Source organism: Hydractinia symbiolongicarpus, chromosome 12 (genome assembly GCF_029227915.1).
Source record: "Hydractinia symbiolongicarpus strain clone_291-10 chromosome 12, HSymV2.1, whole genome shotgun sequence".
NCBI classification, from domain to species: domain Eukaryota; kingdom Metazoa; phylum Cnidaria; class Hydrozoa; order Anthoathecata; family Hydractiniidae; genus Hydractinia; species Hydractinia symbiolongicarpus.
The window spans coordinates 23969990-23985943 of NC_079886.1; the positions used below are offsets into that span (position 1 = coordinate 23969990).

The 15954-nt window shown below is 32.9% G+C and overlaps 2 protein-coding genes across 4 annotated transcripts; one reads left to right on the forward strand and one right to left on the reverse strand.

The window, feature by feature from the left end:
- Nucleotides 1–1480: 1480 nt before the first annotated feature.
- Nucleotides 1481–6026, reverse strand: LOC130622203 (elongation factor 1-beta-like). The gene is made up of 8 exons (XM_057437639.1): nt 5866–6026; nt 3980–4105; nt 3735–3855; nt 3362–3425; nt 2766–2828; nt 2461–2523; nt 2008–2075; nt 1481–1597 (listed from the first exon to the last, which is right to left on the reverse strand). Exons 1-8 carry the CDS (start codon nt 5943–5945, stop codon nt 1511–1513), a joined length of 672 nt encoding a protein of 223 aa, XP_057293622.1. The 5' UTR covers nt 5946–6026; the 3' UTR covers nt 1481–1510.
- A 1660-nt stretch (nt 6027–7686) lies between these two features.
- LOC130621939 (uncharacterized) lies at nt 7687–15617 on the forward strand. Of its 3 annotated transcripts, none has more exons than XM_057437306.1 (2): nt 7687–8275; nt 14135–15615. In XM_057437306.1, exon 2 carries the CDS (start codon nt 14150–14152, stop codon nt 15197–15199), a length of 1050 nt encoding a protein of 349 aa, XP_057293289.1. In that variant the 5' UTR covers nt 7687–8275; nt 14135–14149; the 3' UTR covers nt 15200–15615. The 3 variants fall into 3 exon arrangements, with proteins under 3 accessions (XP_057293289.1, XP_057293290.1, XP_057293291.1); XM_057437307.1 differs by lacking the exon at nt 7687–8275 and adding an exon at nt 11899–12557 and having other exon boundaries at nt 14135–15617; XM_057437308.1 differs by lacking the exon at nt 7687–8275 and adding an exon at nt 11899–12416 and having other exon boundaries at nt 14135–15617.
- Nucleotides 15618–15954: the final 337 nt, after the last annotated feature.

The following is a 15954-nucleotide window of genomic DNA, read 5'->3' on the forward strand; positions in this document are numbered from 1 at the left end:
ATGCTAGCATGGTTTGGGTGAGGGGATATAAATGCCCTTTAACTTGATCTAGACTGTGTTCGATCTAAACTCGCAAGACTGTCATTCTTGGTCTTTGCCCAAGGAACTATTAAGTCTCTACACTTTACCTAATTCCACTTCTGAAGACATCAGTTCAACCCTTTTTTGATTACGTAATCTCGGTCGCATGAGACCTGCAATTTAACTTGAGACGACAAATATAAGCATCAGATATTCAACGATTAAAAAGTATAATTAAGATGGATTATGACTTAATAGAAAAAAATAAAAGTAGAAGAACTTAAGGATTACTTAAAAGAGTTAGAAAGATGTTTTTAAATGAAAGGAAAAAGGAACTTGTAGCACGAGTGTTTTCGACTATGAAGAATAACATACAGCCTATAAAAACTGCAGCAGAAATAGAGCATCAGCTTATTAATGAATACAAGACGAAATTAAAAATTGACGGCTTAACTATTCCTGATCCCTATAAAGTCCCACATGGGTGGTTAAATGAAGATGAAGGGATGTCATTTTGGCCAATGCTTATGTACCCAGATATTTTTCATTATCTTATGTTTTACCCAACAGAATTAGGAGGAAAAGATTTGAATGATTATAAAAATTCCAAAACATACACCTTTACAAGGGTGGTTGGCTAAAACCTTTATTATACCATGAGCTATCAGGACGCAAGTTTTGTTAATTCAAAGGAGAACGTCGCAAATCTCAGCCGATCCATGATCCTTATCATGCATTGTGGTTGGTGATTAAGAAAAAATGTCAAAATCAGAGCCTATGACTAGGACTTTTCACGTGAATACTTTGCACAACGGGGTAAGCAAAAAACGCCACTGGTGCACACAACTTAAGAAAAGTATAACCCTCTTGCCTAAACCCATATAAAGCAATTAACTTTAAATGATATTGCTGCCGCTATTGAAGATGTTGTACCAGAGAGTATTTTCCTAAACCCGAAGTTGAATTTTTTCCTGGGTCTTGTAAATACTAGCATTTTAGGTAACTTTACACTCTATTTCAAGATTCTTCTGTGAAATTTCTGCAACATTTTCTAGTTCTTAAAGTTTTGTCAGACCATGTACTAACTTTCGTCATTAGAAAAAAAGTCCACAAATTTGGGTAGAATGTAGTAATCCGGACAATGACACATTTTGTGACCACGCATACGCCAAAAAAAAACCGCAAATAATTTGTCAATTGCGCCTATCGGGAAAGTGATAAAAAGGGGTGTCTAATATTCTAGAAACCAAAAAAGTTATAAGCCATTTAACCTATAAAATATCTGATATTTGAAGAAAGTTGCTGATATTCATGACTTTTTTCTGATAGAGCAGACATCCATGTACTAAAAATGGACATATGATTCCACGATTGTAAAGGTTGCATTTTGAGGTGACACTAGAGAAAATATTTATAAAATGGCAACCATGTGCATTGAAATACGACAAAAAATAATATATCAACAGAACGTCATTTGTGTATTTCGTGATTAAATTTTGTTAAATGCGGCGATATCCATGGATTGTACGTAATCTTCGAATTTCGTGATCTCTTCTTCCAGAAAGTCTGTGCTAATCTATAACGACAAATAAACTCTTCACCAGAAACAAAATTTAATTAAGGAGTGAAAATCTATTGATTTGGTAGGAATGCTTTTTGTGTTCTTACATAGCGCTGGGGTTTTAAACTTGTTAAACAAAATTTGTCACAAAAATCCTCGAACAGAGGCATCAATTTTACATAGATTATTAGACGAAAAATGTCGGACAGAAGACAATTTTTGTATGACCAATAATTTTGGCCCTCGAATTGCGCATTGGAATGATCGCCCGAAAATTATAGTGAGTTGTTTTAAGTGTTTTCTACGTAGAAACTGAAACAACCATAAACAAATTTTCTTTAGGAATGGCTAAAAGTGACGAAATTTTCATTGGTGACGAAAACCTTGTCCGACATTTTGTTGAACATACATCGAAATTTTGTTACCTTGTCGTCTTCGATTACACAGTTGATTTGCAACTTTTTAATACCATACGCAATGGGAATATATTTAGCTGCAATAAGATAAAAATAAATAAATAAAAAAAACAATAAAGCGTAATTTTCCGCTTAAAAATCTCGCTAACAGTTAATTTCTTGTTGTACCACTGGATAGAGCTCAAAGGTGAGGATGCGTGTTTCATATTTCTCGAGAGGATGCAAAAATGGGATTATATATGTCCAATAAAATTGTAGCCTTACTAAGATTATGCATTAAGCACTGAAAACTAGTCTATAATTGACATTATGATGCTGATCTTATCATTTGATAAAGAGATGAACACCTGCTAAAAACACGGTATAGTTTTTTGTTTTATGATTTGGCGAATATGTAGAAAAACAAAGTCTGACCAATGCATTAAAAACAACTTCAACTCTGTTAAAGTATCACACACTTACCCTGTCCCCAAAGAAGTCCATCAGCTTTAATGGATCGAACACATTCTTCCATTTTCTTAACATCTAGAAAATAAATATGAAACATTGTAAAACTATGGGCTTAATGAACTACATCGTGAAGCCACGCCGACTATGCTTCCACTTTCTCCACACCAGGGGTAAACAGTTTGCAAATTATTCTCCAGTACATCATAAGCATGTTTTGTTCTTTGTGAGCTTTTCTCTTTACATTTCGAATTTTGCAAGACAACACAATATGAAAAAAATCCACTAAAATGGTAAGATAAATATATCTCAAAGCTCACCAGTTTCATCATCCCACGGTTTGACGTCAAGAAGGAGAGATGATTTTGCAACTACGGTAGGTTCTATAAAAATAAGAACGTACCAGTTAGCTGGTTACCCTGTAAAAAAATCGTTATGCCTTTACTTTATTAATGACTGCACTCTTTGTACGCAATGGTTGCACGCAACTTTTTTTTGTACCCCCACTGCTTTATGCTAGGAATACACATGCACAACTTTGTATAATTAAACCCGTATTTTGTCTGTTTGTGGCCCAAAACCATACATAAAATATCCAAACTACAAATAACAAATGCGATATATTTTTATTGAGTTTGTTGCGACAGACGAATTTCTTTTAATTTTCTATGCGTTAACATCTGTACTCATTCAAAATGGTGCCAAATCAATACCTTAAACTTTTTACTAGGAACACACGAAACAACAAAATGCAAAATATGTTTGATAGGTGAATTTGGTGCATTTTTCACTGCGTAACAATTATTCTTATTATCTTTTATGTGAAAGAAGCTCTGTGCAATGCTGAGCTATTATAAAATCAGAAAAGCCTGATACAATTCAAATTTGGACTACATATTTAGCATACATGACCTACTTTTCGATTTTTTAGCGTAATAAGCAGCCAGTCGTTCTTCCTTAACTTTCTTTTGTTCCTCGGTCTAAAAAATAAAGATCATTATCCTCGAAATCAAAAAAATTAAGTGTTGGTCCAATTTGGCGAAACGCTGAAATGGGACATTTAGATTTAAGTTATGCATCACCTTTTTTGATAAAATTTGGCAGGGGTAAAATGATAAAAAAAATAATTAAAAAAACAAAATGTAGCACAATCCTAACCATATATACAATATTCACCAATTTCACGAGATATCCAAATGTAGTCACATGACATTTGCTACTATTGATGCTTTACATATGCATCAAACATAAAAGGGACATAATAGTTCACATTCAGGTGAAAAGATTACCTCCTCTTCCTCTTCATCATCATCGTCATCATCGAACAAATCAAAATCATCATCAGCTTTTCCAGCTTGTTCGTTGCCTCTAGGACCATATTCAGTAATTGCCTTCTTTTGACCTTTAAATCTAGAAAAAACTTGTTTACTTAATTTTTTATTAAACCACAAAAAATCTAACATGTTGTTGTTTGTATTGTCAAAAAAATTCTCTTATATATAAAGAGTGCCAATGACTTTAATACAAATCTTACCCATCCCGATCTTGAGTTGAATATGACTGAAGATGTTTGTACCATCTTAAAATGTGTGCATGTGATGAGTCTGGAGCAGAAGACAGTGCTTGAAAAACTACAGCATCAGCTTGTGAGGGAGTAAATCTGAAATAAAAAAATATATTTTTATGAAAACCCGTGAAATCAGTATAGTGTCCACTTTTTGCTTACAACTTATAACATTATCTACCCCTTGGACCACTGAATGAGATCAAAGGTTAAACTATTCTTAAACAGCTCTCCGAATTTACTATTTTGTACCAAGTTTTGCAGCAATAAATTTTTACTAAGGCACATACAGCAAAATACCATAAACATTTTGCCAACTAATCTCCATAGACCAAGAAAGGTTGAAAAGGAAAATGACTTCGTGTGTGGTGAGTTGCAAGTATGATCTTTCCTACTTGAGTATGCCTACTTAGTTACTTTGGTGCCACGACTTTGACCAGCATTGACGTCCAGGTTTTTTGCTAAATTATCTGCATTATGAATATGCACAGGCTTTTTAATATACTGTGCACAAATATATTCTGTAACATGAAATGTTTATTAATGACGTTAACACCAGCCTAAACTATCCCATCTAAATCGTATGACTTCGGTCCCATTAATTGTGGCGCAGTGTGGGACAACAGGATTTTATTCCCCTTGGTGATGATTCAATATGGGCGAGTGAATGACCCAAGCCATGTGAGGAGAATTGGGAAGATAGCACACTGTGTTTGTTACATTTACATCTATCAATGTCTACACTGTGAACGTCTGTCGTCCGTCCGCCTTAATGTGGTAGCCTCACGTGACGTCCCGTACCCTATATTATATATATTCAAAAACTGTAAATAAATACAGAGTCGAACTCCTTGATGGACATGATTAAAAGCGCCGGAATTAATGATTTGGGTGGAAAAACAAACTCAAGTAAGTAATAAAAATACAGTCTTCTTGCAAATCATGACTCGTAAACACAACAGTGTTGGTCGTTTGAATGTTGAAGAGAGTAGTCTGGTGAAGCGCAGACCCTTTGTACAGTTAACACTGGATTTTGTGTTATATATGTTTACTATATGTTTGTTTGTGTTTAAGAATATGCATGTGTGTTTCATTGTCTTTTATGGTGCATTACGTAATTAACTTGTGTTTTATTGGAATAATTTGTTAATGTGTCTCAAGTGTGCTGTTTTTAAAAATAAAATTTCTTTATGTAGTTTTTTCAGGCATTTATCACAGATTTATTTTCGCTCAAGAAAGTTTAAAATCAAATTTAAAAAAAAAAGCTAAAAAAGTGTTTATTATCAAGTTACAAATAATTTGAAGACAATTTACAGAACTCAACAATTTTATTTTCAATTTAGGCGTTGTGTTTTTCTTCATATTTTCATATTTTCTATGTATTTATTTTAGCTTGAACTTGTTCAATGAAGTTACCTTTTCTCTCAGAGTTTTTTGTCACCCCAAGAAAACTAAAAATTCAAACAACTAAACACCCAAACCTTTCAAAATTCAGGAGTACCAGTCTAAACCAGAATTGATTACAAACTTTTGCACAATACAGGTAAAAAAAACCTAAGACGAATTAATAACAAACTTTTACTTTTACTTTAAAACATTAGTGTTGGATGATTCAAATTATGGCAAATAGGGCGAAATAGTACTTCTGATGCTAAAAATTAGGTCTCTGTAGCTTAAAACGAGCATTAAATACTCTAGGACTGCTCATCGAAGACATGGTCCTCCCAATTTTAAAACATTTGTTTACACAATCACGGAATTAGGGTGGCATACGCTCTCGCTAGCTATGTCGAGTACACAACTGTTGCTAGCTAGCTTTATACAATTTGTTAATCAAACAAACTAATATGTCATACCCATCTATATAACTTTTATCTGCAAGAAAGGAATTTAAGGATTTTAATCCAGCATCAGTTTTAAGATCACCAAAACCCATTTTTAGAGCCACATAAAACAGAAGCGGCGTGTAGCTTGACACAGTTAAATTTTATAGAGATAGAACTTGATCGCTGACGCACACATGTAGGCACCGCATGAGGTGCCGTTCTAACCTTTAGTGCTTTCAAATCCCAGACCTTCGGACCTTTTCCATCGACCCTTGGTAATTTTTGTCTCGTGAAACAAAGTTCTGGCCCTTCTTACAATTTTTATTCACTCACTCAAAAACTTTTCGCTTTTAAGTAAACATCATTATACATAAGATATATTTCGCAAATAAAGATAAAAATTAAAAAATTAGTTTCCTACGACATAAGATAAATCAACCTTGTCCCGCTCCAGCGCTCTTTTTACTCTTTTGACAATCTCTCGGAAAACTGTTACGAGAATTAAAATTAATTAACCTGTATATATCATCGCAAATAAGAACGTTGCTTTTTATTGGCATGGTAGAGTAGTCGACAATGAAGCGAGAATGACCATCAATGGCAATGACATGTGTAGCCCCATACATAACAAGCTTTTCATTTTGATCATAATGAATTTTATGGCTAAAGAAATCGACCCGATAAGGTATTGGGTTAACCATTCGTGCGGTGTCAGTGCGTCTTCTCTGATGGTTTTAGGGTGCAGCTTATGCTAAAGCTCTTATAACTCTATTATGGCTAACACGTATATTGTCTCAATTAGCAATATACTTGGTCATCATTTTCCTCCCATACGTTGGACTAACCTTAAATAAATAAATAAAGTTGGTCAATGTTGGTGTGATAAAATAGTGAATAACAGAGTTCGTTTAAAAAGACGCTGTTTTATTCAAAGAAATGAAAATTATATATTTTTTTCAAGAAAAAATATTTCAGCAAGAGAAAAAAATATTAATTAAGGAAAAAAGTTTTAACCTTTGTTTCTGGTATTTTTAATATACTCCAGTAAAACAAGCAAGTTCAGGAAGCAAAATTTGTAGCGCTTTCTTTAAAAAATATTTTTCTCAAGGAAGCACGCAACAAAATTTACAGCTGTTTTCTCTGCTTTACTTATATCTTAGAAGATGAGGTGGTAAATCGAGAAGAAAAGTTGCAATATAAATGTGTCATGTAGAGAAATGTAAAAATAAAAAAATCTTAGAAAAACATATTTTTCTAACGAAATGCCAAATTAGCTATTAAAAAATAACTGAAGTAAATGTAATAATGTCTTACTTCTTGAACTGCCGTTGCCACAGTCTGTTCTAAATGGGCTTGTGAAACCCTTGGCGACAATCCATTTTATTTACAATACCGTTTTATTGACTTTACGGAATAACCTCTTTCTAACCTCTTTCTCCTGGATACCGCAACTGCAAGATATTGAAAAGAAAGAAAGAATTTCTTCAGTAAAAATTTTATTCATGTCTGGTAAGACAAACAACATTTAACTGAATCCTACGAATGTTAAACAATACTTTACACTTCACGTCAATTGATCTGAAATCATTTTGAAATGAAAATTGAATGTCCCTTTTAGGTCACGGATTTATAACAATTAAGTTGAAATTTTCTTTTTGTATTGAATTAAAAAAGAAAAATTGATAAAAAAATTGAAATTTGTTTTTATTTTAAAATGAAAATTGAATGTCCCTTTTAGGTCACGGATTGTTTTGTTTTATTGTTTACTTTTGTTGTTTTCTTTTCTATTTTTTTCTAAGTGCTTCGAAATCATCTCGAAATATTTACATGTTTTAGTATGAAAATATCGTCGAGATAATGTCGGGTGTTTTCGAATACAAGATATTTAAAATAGAAAACTCACAATTTTATTGTTTAAACCTGCCACGAAGTTATTTGAATTATTGCGCGGCTAACAACATCAAGATCCTTTTTTATCAGAAATAAAACTTTTAAGAAAGGCATGTTGCGAATAATAAAAGAAAAAGCAGCAGTGTTAAACAATGCTCAACTAATAAACTCTATTCTTTTTATCCAACGAAGCGTTACATAAAACAGCGGGAAATATTTTGTTTACACGTGTAGTTCTTACAAATACATATTTTCGGAACAAATATACCAACATCTATATGTTCTAGATGGTTTTTAATTATATTTACACATCCGTGAATACATTGTAAACACAAGAAAAAAAAAAGAAAAACAACAGATTTAAATTAAAACAAACGGAGCCGCGGAGAGTTTGTGGAAACACGTTTTTAATATCGAGAAAATAAACTTGTTTTTAAACCTCACTTCACCACAAAGTAGACTCAAAAGAGAGAAATGAAAAGTTTAGCGAGAAGCAAACCTTATCGCCAGAGGTAAAAAAGTTTTGAAGAATCACAGTGGAGAAAGTAAGGTTGGTATTCTTTTATATTTATTTTTAATCTTACAAAAGTTTAAATATATTACGCTTCACAACAACATGGGAAAGAGATATTAAAAAAACCCATTTCAAAAGTTTACAAAACTTTGCGGATTTTTGTATACACGCAAACATAAAAAAGTAGAACAATATAGACTAGCAGGACCAAATGGGGATAGAATGGCTATGATTCAAAATCACACAAGATCCAAAAGGGACTGAAATTAATTTTTTAATTGTCTTTTTTTTAAAAAGAAGTTTCACCAATTCTAAGCGAATATTTCATTTTTAAACAGATTTATTTGACTTTCACGGTCTATTGTTTATATTTCTACCAACAGGAATTAATGCGCATGTTCATTGTTCTCAACGCAAAATCAAAACATTACGCGAAAGAAGGCAACCTTGACCCCAGGTCTTTTTTTTTACTTTTTGATATTAAGATAGCGTTTAAGAAAATATCATATCGTAAAAAAAGAGCCATATTGACAAGAATGCAAGGAGTGGTCTCAAAAACTCAAAAACGTTAGTTATCGTGAAGTTTAAATGATACTGAAAAGCAGGCGTAAAAATGGGGACAGCGTAGACTTAATATGGGCGTAAAAAGTTCATGAGACGTTTATCAGCATTTTGGACTTCATTCGCAACTTACAAATAAATAAATAAAAACCTTTGACGCGATGGAATTTATACCGCTGTTCCTCACCCCGACATAAACATTAAAAAGGCTGTGCACGAAGTTGTACATAAAATTAAAATGGAATCTTTTTTTAAGTATAATCAACCCTCCCAAAAAGTCCTTTTTAAGAGTGACAATATATTTTATGCGGCGCTAATACCATCTGCGTTTGAGAGCACATTTCAAAACATTGAAAGTGAGACAAATAAATAATGCTGCGTTCACACTAGTGCTCAACCTTGTTCCCAGGGCATTTTGCCTTGTTGATGAAGTTTGTAATAATGGCTCAGGGTCCACAAGACCCTGGGGACGAGGTTGATTAGTGCTATATATCTATAATATATAGCCCTAATGTGAAGAGGTTATTTTTTGCACATTTTAAAGCAAATGTCGGCAAGCATCACAGAAATAAAGCAGCTTGCTATGGGAGCGTAAAACTCACGTTCAAGATGCCCATGACAAAGATCAAACTTCTGTTATGATAAGTTTTAACATGTTAAGAAAACAAGAAGCCAAAAGGAAAAAAGGTTCTGGAAAGTGAAACCAAATAAAGCATAGACATACTGTTATGCTACTTGTAATGTCCAGTACTTCAAGCTTATTGCATCAAAATGTTAACTAAATTTGCCAGATTGAACAAAAGGAAAGCTGATTTGAAAGTATTTGGGAGGATCGCCAACAAACCGATCGACCACTGTAATGGAAAGTCGATTTCCGTATGTCATCGGATGTGTTTGAATAGCTGATGACAATCTTTACACCTCGGTTTAAAAAGCAAGACATGCGCTTTCGTACAGCAATTCCAGTACGTGTTGCTATTGCCGTATGGAGGCTTGTCACTAAAAATTTGTATCGTGCATGGAAATTTGCTATGTTGCTATGGTGACGACATTATAGAACTTTAAAATGCGACCGCACCATAAAAGATAAAGATTTTAAGCACTAAGTGTTAAAAACAAAGTGACTTATATAAAGAGTTAAATTCTCTTAAAATTGTTTTAAAAAAAAAGACACGGTAAAAAAAATATTTTTAGATAAAGATTATGTGTCTGTGTTTTAGTTGCGAGAAATGGTGGACGGATAGGATTTGGAAATCAAATTATTTCCTCTAACAGAGCGCGCGAAACAAGAAAGCCATAGCCCAGAAGCATAATTGCACAGTCTAATAAGCTTAATTTGACATTGTGTCGACCTCGTTTTGAATTCCTTTGTATATTTTGTTTTATCAGGACGGTGATACGGCAAGGGGCCTGGGTATGACGTTGATGTTATCAATAATGTGCAATTAAGAAGTTTTGGTATAGTGCATGCTGTTTTTTTTATTTCGACAGAAGTTGAACTGAATTTAACTTTTTTCTGTGATGAAAAAATAACAAAAATTAAAAACAATAAAAAATATAAATATATAAAAAATATAAAATGTCGAAATACAACCTAAAACGTGAGACTATACAATATGATCTAGAACTCCGTTAGTACTTGTTGGGAACCTATCTTGGTTCGCCATGGCAACCAACGTAGTCACTGTGCGGGTCAGCTGCACAGGTGGTTTAAGACAGGACTTTTTTGTTTGTTTGTTTTTCAATATTATTTCAGAATACTTTAACTTTAAAGTGGGAAGAAAGGGTTTTCAGCAGGCACGTTCGTGCTGACGGTGAAAGAAGAGACCACGTATTTAAAAGATTTTAATTCACCGTACATGTTTCGAGCATCTCTATTTAATATATCCATAGCACAAAGTATAGTGACTCAGCTACTATTTAGAAATTGAAGAATAGCTTAATGGTTCGGCGTTGAACGCGACGTTAAACGTGTGTGTAGGTAAACCGTTGCGCATATTGGAGTGTACCGCTTAGTACAGGTGTGTCGTATATACATATTAAAAGTAAGGTATGTTTCGCCGTTAAATTAAGAATACAAGTGCTATTAAAAGTTAAAAAGTACATTTGATGGAGCAAGTAGAAGACGCAAATCGTCTTATCATCAAGCCCTTCATACTAATATACGGATAAGTTGTCCCCAAACACACTAGCGAGCTAGAGAGCACGATTTTAAAGATTATATTTTCTTAGACACTTTTTGAAATATGTTCAAATCAAAAGAAAATTTGTTTTGACAAAATATATGTTCTTAAAAAAGGAACCTGGAATAAAAAAGTACATTATAAAATGCAGCTTAGCAAATTAAACTCACCATGTTCCCTTTTTTTGGATTTTTGATAAGAGTGCATAAAAAAGGGCAATAGCGAAGGCAGGGAATATATTTTTCTATATAAAAAGATGCATTTTATTTGCTGTAAAAAACGTGTTTTTTATTAGAATCTAGTGATTCCTATATTATTTTGACCAAAATTAAAAACAGAAGGAACATGCGAAAACCTCCTAAATTCTACTAAAACTAGTCGGTGGCCCGTGGACAAATCCACGGGTTCGCCCGTCCTTTATTTACCGCATTTCGTGGGTCTTGCTAATTTGCGTGGCAGGCAGGGGCAGATATAGATATCATGTCATATTTGATGAGGTGCTTTTTTGTCAAAAAATATATTTACAATGTAAAAACGTCTAAATTTTGGATAAGCTCAGTTTTTAATAAAATTGAGAAAAAATTTGATTTTTACGCTCCTTAACTGAACAAAATTTAAAATCGTAAAAAAATCTTAAAATAAACTTTCTAAAAGCAATTCACAGATTTTCTTTTCAAATGCAGCAAAGGGAATAGTGCTAATTATTGTTGCAAGTGGATTTATTAGAAATGGTGTAAGACAGTCCGTTGATAAACATTGCATAACAATATTTTCCACGGGGACTCTACTAAGAAAAAAGGGAAGCTTTGAATAGTTTTTAAAAACACTTAATTTAAAGAGGACATAATAAGAACAATATAATTAAATTCAGTTTCAAAATATGATAACATTCATTCATAAAAAAAAATTAAAATAGAAAAGAAAATGTACACTCTTTTACATTTTTATACATACATTTTCTTTTCTCTTATAAAATCACTTGGTCGAGTCTTCCCCTTAACTACGCCGCTGACAAATGACATCACCAAAATAAAAACGATTCATTTGAAAATTATCAAAAAACGTCACTGGCTATACGAGATGTTTTCTGTAGCGTTGAAAGTAATTTAATAAAAGCGAGATATCGCATAAAACACGTTGTGAAATAGACAAAGAAATATATTTATTGATAAAACAGAATATGTATTAAAATACACTATGGTTTCTCCTCACAATAAGGAAAAAATAATTATCACCAGTGACCACTTTCTGACAACATGTAGACCACGTTTTAAGGATACAAAAAGTCCGTGCGTGCTTTATTTTGAAATAGTCATAACACGCGCTTTTAATTTATAGTTTTAATTAGGGTAATTAGCACAATCTATTTAGTAACTTCTTCTAAAGATATATTTTAAACTTTTTTTACTGTTGAAACATCAGTGACCTGAGATGTAGGTAGTTATCGTTACATATTTCTTGTAATGTATATTTCTTATATTATATATATATACACAAAATTTTTAATCATTTTTATTATTATTAAATAAATATTAATATTGGTTTAACTTGATTAAAAACGGAAAATATCAGAAGTAAGTTTTTAATATTTTTTAATTTTAAATGCCGAATAAATTCGAACATAAGAGAATGAATGGCGTCAGAAAAAACGAACGATAACCAAAGGCTTTAACATTCAATATGATGTTCTTTTGGAGTGCCATTCTGGAGTACCAAATACCCCCAACCCACTATATTTTCGATATTTTTAACCCTTGCGTTTATTCCACTCCCCCCACCTCTCTCCTCCTCCTCCCCCCCCCCCCCCCTCATTCACCAGTTCGTTTAGATCAGCAGTTTATTGATTTAAGCGTGAAGTGACTAAAAAAATAAAAATAGAGAAAAAAAGCATTTATTTTTTCCTTCTAAAAGATTTACGATTACGATAGGAGCACCAGTCTAGCTAAGTAACACGTAAATTTGAGATTCTTAAGTAGACAGTCAACAAGCAAAGAGTAAATAACATCTATGCCAGTGAAATACAGAAATTTATGCAGCATTAAACCGCTGCCAAAATTTTGTGTTGCTTATAAAAAAGCTGTATGCCACCTAGGAAAATACACTTTTACATTCCTTGATCGGATTTAAGATTACTGCGTATTTTAAGTCAACCGTTCTGAAATTATACATTTCATATCTCTTGGATATTTTTCGCTTTAAATAGGACATGAGAATCTTTTTAAAAGAAAATAACATTTGGTCACGTCTATTTTATTATTAGCACTGCTTATCAGCCCCGTAAAAAATAACTTTTATTTTGAAACCGCGCAGTTGGTCAGTGATAAAAATAAATAATAGCGGTGAGGAAGTTTCCTGAAAAATTCTTTCACCATTATTCAAATTTTTGTTCAGAACAAATCGAAAACTGTTTTATAAGCTTCTGTTAAAGTAAAAAACAAATCAATTTTTCGCAAACTGAAACATCCGTTTTAATGCCAGCATGGATTGCACGACGTATATTAATCCAAATACCCCTAAATCGACCTCTAGGTTTTGTCCCACGAACTATTAAGTTTAAATATTTTCTTACCCAATTATCTTCCTCCATTTTTTGTAAATGTCCAAATCAACTCGATTCTCTTATCTGATTAACATTTCTAATTCTCCGTGTTGGCAAATGTCACGTTTTCCTTGCTAGCATGAGTTGTATAGGGTATATTAATGACCTTTTCCCAATCTGATCTACCTCAGTGTACCTAGATTTTATCCCAGAAACTGTCAAGTCTCTACACCTTTTTACACAAATTATTTTTTTCTATTCTTTCCAAATATCTCAACCAACTTATATTAATTTTCTTCAGAAGGATAACATTTACTCATTCATTATTTCTAAAGGTAACAAATCAATTCGCAATTCTGCTCGCACATCCGTTCTATTTTTTAGGATGTACCTCTTGATTTTGCATCTGGCAGACATAGTAAAAAAAATATTTAACCAACTTGCCTGCCATACACGCAAGTTCGTAGTCCGTCGCTGGCTGCAAAAAACATTACCGCTATTGAGTCGCTTATTATAAGTAAAAATTTAAGTGTGAAAAAATATTGAAACATTCAACACGATGGTTGTAATTTTAATAGAATAAATATTAACCGTGTTTGTTTATTCTTTTAGGTTTTAGAGTTAAAGATGGAAAATATGGAAGATTTTACGAATGTGAATTTTATGATAATGAACGTTTCAGTTTCTGCACTAGTGTTTATGAGCGCTTATTATGCCGATTTTTTTATCCGAGGATCACGAGAAGTAAAACTAAAAAACGTCATCCATGTTCCTGATTCGGTGTTACCGTCACACGAAAACAACGAAAACATTCCTTGTGATAAAACAATATTTGGTTGCCTAAAACAAAGAAGATATTTATCTTATTTTGCATGTAACATTATCTACTTTATTTTGATGTTCTACAGCGTTGTAGGAATGAAGAAATATCCTGTCGTTATGGTGATAATTCAACATATAGCTATTGTGAGCATTATATCGTTATACTTTTTACAGTTTGTTAGGCCAACCATTGCTGTACCTATATCCATTGCATATGCCGCGGTTTGGTTTCTTTCAGCTCATACGCAATACCGCTGGTTGGTCAATAACACTATCGTGATTATGTCGGTCCTACTCACAGGGTATATTCAATTTAAGAATTTCATGTACTTGCAAATATTCATGTGGCTGGCTTTTGTTTATGACGTCTACTTATTGGCTGGCTTGAAATTCTTCGGGGCTGGTTCGGAGTTATTTAGCATTGATCAGAAACTGGGCGTTGATACTCAGGGTGTAACGACGACATGTCAAACTCTACTTTGTTCTTTGTTTAATCATAACAGCAATTACGAGTTACCCACGGTTTTTTCTATCCAATTCGGGCGTTCTGAGAATTTTGTATACATCGGTACTGGAGATATCATAATTGGAGCGTTTGCAGCCAACTTTACGCTTCTGTTTTTTAAAAACATCAAACATGTTGTTTTCACTGTAGCCACGTTTGGGCTTTCTATTGCCTTGCTATCTCAAGTTACGGAAACACCGTTCCCGGCTTTATTATCTATTGTTCCGCTATGTACTGTCGGGTTATTGCTGTCTGGGTTAGCGAGCAAAAGATCGGTTGAGATGCTTTTAGATAATTGTTCAAGTTCGAAGGACAAAATCATACACCCAAGTGTCCATCAGCTTGTGTAAAAAATTCTCATGAGAAAAAACTGAAAAAAGTAATAATGGAAAAGCCGTATTGGATACTTATAAAAGTCACACTAAAATTATTAAAAGTAATTGTTTTTATGTATATACCATAAAATGGAGAAAAAAAATTTATTATTTATTTCTGTCGATATTTTTAAATGTAAAATAGATTTTTTTACATTATTTTACGATGTGTCAACCAGCTACTATATTATCTTTATATATAAGATATCTATATATATATATAAGATGGAGGAGCAGTGATTTAACTCCTTCGTATAAAGTAAAGGCGAAATTCCACTTCGATCATTTTGCTGGGTGTTTTTTTAATAACCTTTAGTGAAATTTATAGTTGTAAAATTTTATATATAATATATACAGACTTAAAGTTGTTACTTTTTATAGAATAATATTCTCAAAACTCTAGTAACTCTCTCTATTAACATCGACGGGGCATAGAGTGCCTGCTTTGTCTAAAATGTTTGCTAAGTATCCAATTTAGAGCTGAAATAAGACTTTTCTTAGCATTTAGTGGGACTTCCTAATTTTCTTTACGGCGGACATATAATGTATGTTGGTGACCAGGTGGTTACCATTGTGACGATAAGAAGATAAATTGGGTGATAGATAAGAATAAAATACAGACCGGATTGAGGATTTGTATTTGCATTAAATCTATTTTAACAGCGCTCCACTGGAAAAAAATATTTGAATAGGCTTGGTTTCTAGTATAGATAATTTAGTTCAGGCTGTGA

Coding starts and splice junctions, on each gene's coding strand:
- LOC130622203 (XM_057437639.1), bottom strand. CDS start 5,945: ATGGGTTTTGGTGATCTTAAAACTGATGCTGGATTAAAATCCTTAAAT. Junction 3,856..3,979: donor TCAACTCAAGATCGGGATGG/GTAAGATTTGTA, acceptor AGTTTTTTCTAG/ATTTAAAGGTCAAAAGAAGG. Junction 3,426..3,734: donor ATGATGAAGAGGAAGAGGAG/GTAATCTTTTCA, acceptor TTTATTTTTTAG/ACCGAGGAACAAAAGAAAGT.
- LOC130621939 (XM_057437306.1), top strand. CDS start 14,150: ATGGAAAATATGGAAGATTTTACGAATGTGAATTTTATGATAATGAAC.